Here is a 6,852-nt window from a genome sequence, read left to right as displayed (position 1 = left end):
CACTGACATACAAAACCTAAGTACACCCGGTATGGCCCGTAGAGTTTCTCATTCATATTGAAATTAGAAACACATAGGTACACCACGTCTGGCTTTAGCGTGCCGAAACACGTGCACGTTATCATGACGTTAGATCTGTCACGTACTAACATACCATACATCTGGCACTGTATTTATGAAAATTTTCATCTAAATCAGGTACGGTAATTTTAGACTTTTAAGAAACCCAACTAATCAAAACCTTTGTCACGGTTTGATACACTGTTCTTAAGTAATTTGTGTAACCAAGAATACACAGTCGCTACAGCATGTAATGTAGTGGCTTTTGTACTTCCATGCGTATGTTTATAGGCTAAGAAAGAACAAAAACGTGCATTTAAAACATCGTTTAGAAGTACAATTTGTGGTAAGTTCATAGAAGTGAGTAAATTATATAAAAATGAACTTTAATATGCAAATCATCAAGTCACGTGATAACCTCAGCTGATATAACCATATTCTGATTGACTATTTCCATCACGTGACTGGTAACGTCATAAGGGGGTTTGAGGGGCAGGTTACTTTCACATGAGTTCACTGATTTGGTTGATATCTCTATATTGGCTACTGGAGGGCGAAATAACCCCATTCGGTACTAATAGAGGGCGCAATAATTTCGGAATGCACGGAGGGGGAAGGAGACATCAGAGTCCTAGGGTGCTGTTAGAGGTAGAAACAGTTCTGTATGATAATTTCTGAACGGATAATGATTCCTTATAATACTACTATAGGGTATGATAGCTTGCTTTGGTGCTACCAGAAGGCTTGATTATTTTGTACAGGGTCATTAGAGAGTCCAATGATAATTATTTGTGGTGTGTACAGTGACAGTTTCATATAACGCCACCATATAGTGCGGTAGGGTAATGGGGCTGACGACCTTATAATGATTGTAATCGTTAATCGTGATTTTCATTTGATGATTGTGATAATATTATTATGTGCCCATGATTAAATTCTAATTGATATTTTTATCCTGTAATTTTGTATAAGAGACGACATTATACATGGAGTATTTTATCAACCAACTAAACGTATAGATAAATAGAAGAGACTGGTTAGATGGTTTGAAAAACCAGACTCGGTCGTCATATTGAACTTTGTTCTACACTCTGTTGCAAAATTCTGACAAATTATTTATTATCTCCACTAGAAATTCATGGTAAATTTTCTGTCTACAAATTTCATTTAATCCTCAAAACATTAATCGATTGTACAGAAATTACTTTGTTTTGGTAGAAACTTGGACAAGAGAAAATACACTAGACTGATTTATATATATAAATTTAGGGTTCGAATTCTTGCTTCGAAAAAAATGTAATGAAACTTACAAAATATTGTTTTGACTTTAGCAAAAAGTATTCCCAAAGCAAGGCTACTCTTGTTCAGGCCATTCCATTTTGACCTTGATTTGCGATGTAAGAATAGTTATCGACATGTTCATGACATCCAAAACATTCTGTGTAATTATTAGAACAACAATAAATGTTATTCACATATTTCTTATGACATTCGTTAGTTGAGACCAAGAATTAGAATGAGTTAGAATGATCTAAAACAGTTAAAGTTGCTATTGCAATGAATGAAACAAAGTATCTTATTTTTACTATTCCTTCTGATTATTTATTTTTTTACACTCTATAGATTGAAATCTAACATTTCTGTTCAACCTCTCGTTCTGAATGCTTTAACACTTCTATAGGAACTCCATCGTGTTTATATCCCCAACATTCACACAAACATAACACCATTCAAGTAGGAGCTGATTAAAGGGCGGAAGAGGCTCTTCTGACTCTTTTTTTTTTCTTCTTTTAATCCGCCCTTGCAAGTTCCAACCTTGCAGTTACAGCTGAGACTGGGATAAACAGGACCTTGGTCATTCTCTCAGTCTACATTGACTAGTTTGGGTAAATTACTTTGCAAAAGGCAATGGACTTTCACCAAAATCTTGACACAAACAGGGAAAATAACAAATTATCAAATTAAGATATCTCTACAAAAGATATATCAATGAGAGAAAAGTTGTACTGTTTGTAAGCTCTAATACCTTATTTTCGTCGATATGCAGTTTTAGTGCTTTTTACCGTATGCCAGATGTTATTATGGCCATAATATTCACAAGTTTTTGCATGATCGACACCCGATTTTCGGGCTAAATGTCCATTTCCATCAAAAATAAACAAAGTTTCCAATACATTTAAAACAATTTTTCTTCAACGTGTTCGACTTCTATGTAGTGTACTTCGGGGCTAGTTTAAAATATTATTCATATACTAGTTTTATCTCACAAACGAAATACACGTCTCGCCTTGAAAGGACTGTTGTTCACACTTACATTTACTTATATATAAAATAGCTAATTCTTATATATCCTATACAATCATATCACACTAAATAAATATTACATGGTGTGTCAGACCACAAATGGGTTATTTAAATGTTTATCCAATACGATAGTTTAACCCTTTAGTCATTGTGTTATTATCAGCATATTCCTGGAAAGTAGTGATTTCATTCTTACGTCAAATTATGTCTAATTTTTATTAAAATCTATATATCCTACTGTAAGTAGATCAGTATTAGAGAGTCTTGTCCTCCTGAATTTTGGTTTTAGTTAGTATATTATTTCTCGTATATATTCGAGTCCACATCCACATAGAATGTCGTATATAGTGATTTTAGTCTCCATGGATTGATTCTTTAGGTGGATTGATGTGAACAAACTGAAGTTGTATTGTATTCAACACGATACAATCTCAGTTAAACCACAGCAAATCACTTGAAGACTCAACTGAAAGCAAAAACAAACAAAAAAACTCTATATGGAACGTCCCATGTGAAGATGAACTGTAATACAAATTAACAGCCGAAACGTTTTTTAAAAATAACTGGAAATTCACTATAGAAATAATAACTAACTAGTAGTTAAACTTGGATGATCGCACATAAATTATTAGCCTCGACAACGAGTAAATTATTTTTGTTGAGCTGAACTTCTTTTATTCTAGATATATCAGATTACCTTACACGTTTTTAGAGACATAAACAACGAAGAGTGCCACAACAGTGTGTAATGTACCACATTATTATTATACTACGTTTGCAAAGAACAGTAATCATGGTCCACGTAACAGTGATAAATTGAAAAACAAACAAGAAACATTTTATCTCTGACGGTTCATAACATCACGTTTACAAGTTTAACGTTTTCATATACCATTTTTAACTCATTTGTATAAAACATCTCATTTTAAATTTATACCATGAAATGTCCGTGACATTTTAATTTTATACCATGAAATGTCCGTGATATTTTAATTTTATACCATGAAATGTCCGTGACATTTTAATTTTATACCATGAAATGTTCGTGACATTTTAATTTTATACCATGAAATGTCCGTGACATTACTTCAAATATTTCTCTTCTCAAATACTACATTTTTACGTGGACATCATTCTTGAAGAAAAAGTCATGATATATTCTATGGTCTTCGAGCAAATAATCAAAATCTAACGTTACAGTTAAGATATTCCATATATATTTCAATTATTTATCTTGTATTGTGTATTTCAATTATGTAGTACAGTTTCTAGGGGTATTCTATTTTCTGAGAAACCATACTCGCCTGAAAATAAAAGAAGAGATATCATATGTCTCAATCCAGTTCAACTTTTACAAGAAGCTTTCTCATTACGATTGTTTGCAGTTTGCATTTAGTTTTCTGAATATAATTTTTCTTACTTGAACGATTTTAATCTGGTTATGCATTATACAGCGTAGCAAAATTTCACATTACTTTTTTCCGTTAAAGTTTTAATCCATATGTTATCGTATATATAACACACCATTAATTTTTATTTACATTTTGTACCAAGTATGAACTTCAAAACGTATAATTTCCAATCGTTGATAAGTTTTATATTTTGTCGACGAAATCTAACAGCTGATTTGACCAGTGTGAATTTAGATTATCTTTGATGTTCTTTTTTGTTTTTATCTTCATGCGTGTTTGTAGGTTTATGAAATTATTATTATATAACTATTACACCATCTCTGAAGAACAGTATAACTCTTTATTATTTACCTTGGTTTACATGTGGTTTCAAGTGTTGTAAGCAATTCTTTCCTGATTAAAACACCGCCAAATAATATTCAAGATTTCAAATACTAATATAATATATATATATATGTTAATAATCGTTTGAAAATTGTTGTTACATATACAGAGGGTTCAGCACGTTATATTAAAACGATTTTGATTGTACAATCAGCAATTCATATAACAAACACAGCTGATATAAAGTCACGGTGGAGCAGAATGTATCAGAAATGCATTTTAGCATTGTTTGGCATTACCAAAATTTTAATAGCCCTTTCTGACAAAAAAATATGAATAAACTCGGATCATAAAGATGTGTTCAAATTGGCGATTTAGAATTTCTAAGACAGGTATCTCCCTTGTACTTAATGGGATTCAAAAACAAAGGAATATGAATCACGAACTTGAGGCACCAGGACCATTCAGGCCTGCAACAAGACATACTCCAGCCGTGATAAACAAAATGCGGCTTCTTTTAATAGGTGAAAATCCACGAACACAAATATCAGTGACAAAAGTGGTCTACATGCCCCCAGGAAACAGTATAAATGTAATAAAAAATGAGCTCCGTCTGGAAGCGAGCTAAACAAAGCATTGGTTCACCAAGATAAGGCTTCCAATCATGCTTCCTATTAAATCGTCAAATACCTCAAGCAGCTGGTAAAAGCAACGTGTATTCACGCTATTTCATACGACGATATACCAGTCAAGTTGCCGGACGCAGTGTCTATAAATTTCTGTCTGAGTGGACTATTGAAATGAGTGCTAGATAACGCTTGTTATCGTATAATAGATGGATTATGGAAAACATGCAGGAAGGCGTGGACTGCTTTGGACGTAACAGTCTTTTAATGGAGCCTTTTGCAATGGAAATTACGCTGCGGTATTATTGTCAAGATGCACAGTCGTTAGATAGAGTATGACTGGACGTGGCGGCACAGACTGGCGTAATTTGGCGAGGCTCCAAAACCGCTTTAACCTAACGTACTCAACCTACATAAAACTCTGTGAGTGTAGTAACCGAACTATAAGTTTTACACTTCAACACGCCATACAGATAAGAATGCTTCTTCAAGATTTAATAAATATTTATATTCATTAGAAATCTCATCTACACAATAACAAATGTTGTGCGACGTTACCTTATGTAGGTTTTAACTAAGCAAAATCATAAAAATATAAAAAATGTAAAATAACTTAGATGTGAGCTGAAATAAACATGATACTGATGTTTTGTTTCTATTGTAATAGCACTGATAGCAAATATCCTTATAATATACGTAATTCATGATAACATTTGTGAAATTCGAACATTTTAAAAAACAGCTTAAGCCATGCTTACCGAATATTTGAGATGATTTTTTTTAAAGATAACGATTAATTAAATAGTTCATTTCGACAAAGAAATGCATCTTACTGCGTCAATTCAGTTATAAAGATAAAATACACACACATGTATACATATAGTATATATATATTAAAAAAATACAATTGGGTTAAAAATTATATTTAGCCCCATAAAAATATCATTACAATAACATATAAAACGATACAGAATCATTGACTGTTAAAAGAAAATTAAATATATGAGCATCAAGCTACGTGACAAAATTGAGCTTTCAAGATTGAAGCTGAACTCTACTCACTGCAGGAAAAGGACTTTGAAGATAGATAATGCAACTATGTATCACATATCTGCTTTTTTATGTTTTACGCAAGGTTTTTTTACTAACGTCTTCGAGAATTGCAAAGTTAACTTTTGCTTACAGAACCCACATTTTTCCAATTTCATTTTTTAACAATGTTGTGTAACTAAATGTGAATATGGTGTACATATCACACAGCCACTACATTGTCATCGAGACCATTCACTGAATGCTTCGACTTCCTTTTCCTCAAGCTCTTCCACGCCATCCTTAGTTACAACTGTTCCGTCTTTCTTCACAACAATCAAAGCTGGAATGGCCTGTACGTCATAGAGCTGGATTAACTTTTGACGAACATCAGAGTTGAAAGGAATTGCTGGCCATCCGATCTCCATTTGATCCATATAGCCAAACATTGCTTCTTCCTTATCGTCACTGGATATGAGGACAACCTCAAACGACGCTCCTTGTTTTTGTAGCTTAAGATAAATGTCATCGAGGTATGACGTAAACCCCAAGCACCAAGGGCACGATCGGTTTCCAAAGAAAAATCCTACTAAGTCCTTGTTTCGTAAAAACTCCTTCGCTTCGACTTCGCTTTTGTCCCTTTTAATAAGTTTCGTTTCTTTTATAAGCTCCATAGGTAACGGTAAATAAACTATATAGTTACTTTATAGCTTGTGCTTGTAGTTTGGACAAGTGCTAATTAACTGAAATTTATATATATGCATATACCAATCACTAACTGTTTGTGATATAACTGATAGCCGTAGACCTGAAGTGTTTGGAATGTGTACTCTCCTACACACCATCGGTTACCCTGGTAACCTGAAACTTGTCACCTATATCGACTAGATACCGCTAGATAGCGTTTCACTGCCACAAGAAGCCTTACTGGGTATTTATTGACTTTTATTTAAGTACTTCAAGCAACTACTAATCTCACAATTATAGTATAGGCACATTGTGACAAGTGGTGTTAAAACCTGCTATATATTTATGTTAGCATACTATAATTAGTTTTACAAAAAGTTACTAACATCTTTAGAGGTAATATTCGCAAT

At 33.1% G+C, this 6,852-nt stretch overlaps 1 protein-coding gene across 1 annotated transcript; it reads right to left on the bottom strand.

Moving 5' to 3' along the window:
- Window positions 1–5,997: 5,997 nt before the first annotated feature.
- LOC106464387 (nucleoredoxin-like protein 2) lies at window positions 5,998–6,429 on the bottom strand. Its single transcript, XM_013924518.1, has one exon. It carries the CDS (start codon window positions 6,427–6,429, stop codon window positions 5,998–6,000), a length of 432 nt encoding a protein of 143 aa, XP_013779972.1.
- Window positions 6,430–6,852: the final 423 nt, after the last annotated feature.

Source organism: Limulus polyphemus, unplaced genomic scaffold (genome assembly GCF_000517525.1).
Source record: "Limulus polyphemus unplaced genomic scaffold, Limulus_polyphemus-2.1.2 Scaffold1636, whole genome shotgun sequence".
NCBI classification, from domain to species: domain Eukaryota; kingdom Metazoa; phylum Arthropoda; class Merostomata; order Xiphosura; family Limulidae; genus Limulus; species Limulus polyphemus.
Note: the sequence above shows the minus strand (reverse complement) of the source record. Positions and strands in the feature narration are given on the sequence as shown.

Coding starts and splice junctions, on each gene's coding strand:
- LOC106464387 (XM_013924518.1), bottom strand. CDS start 6,429: ATGGAGCTTATAAAAGAAACGAAACTTATTAAAAGGGACAAAAGCGAA.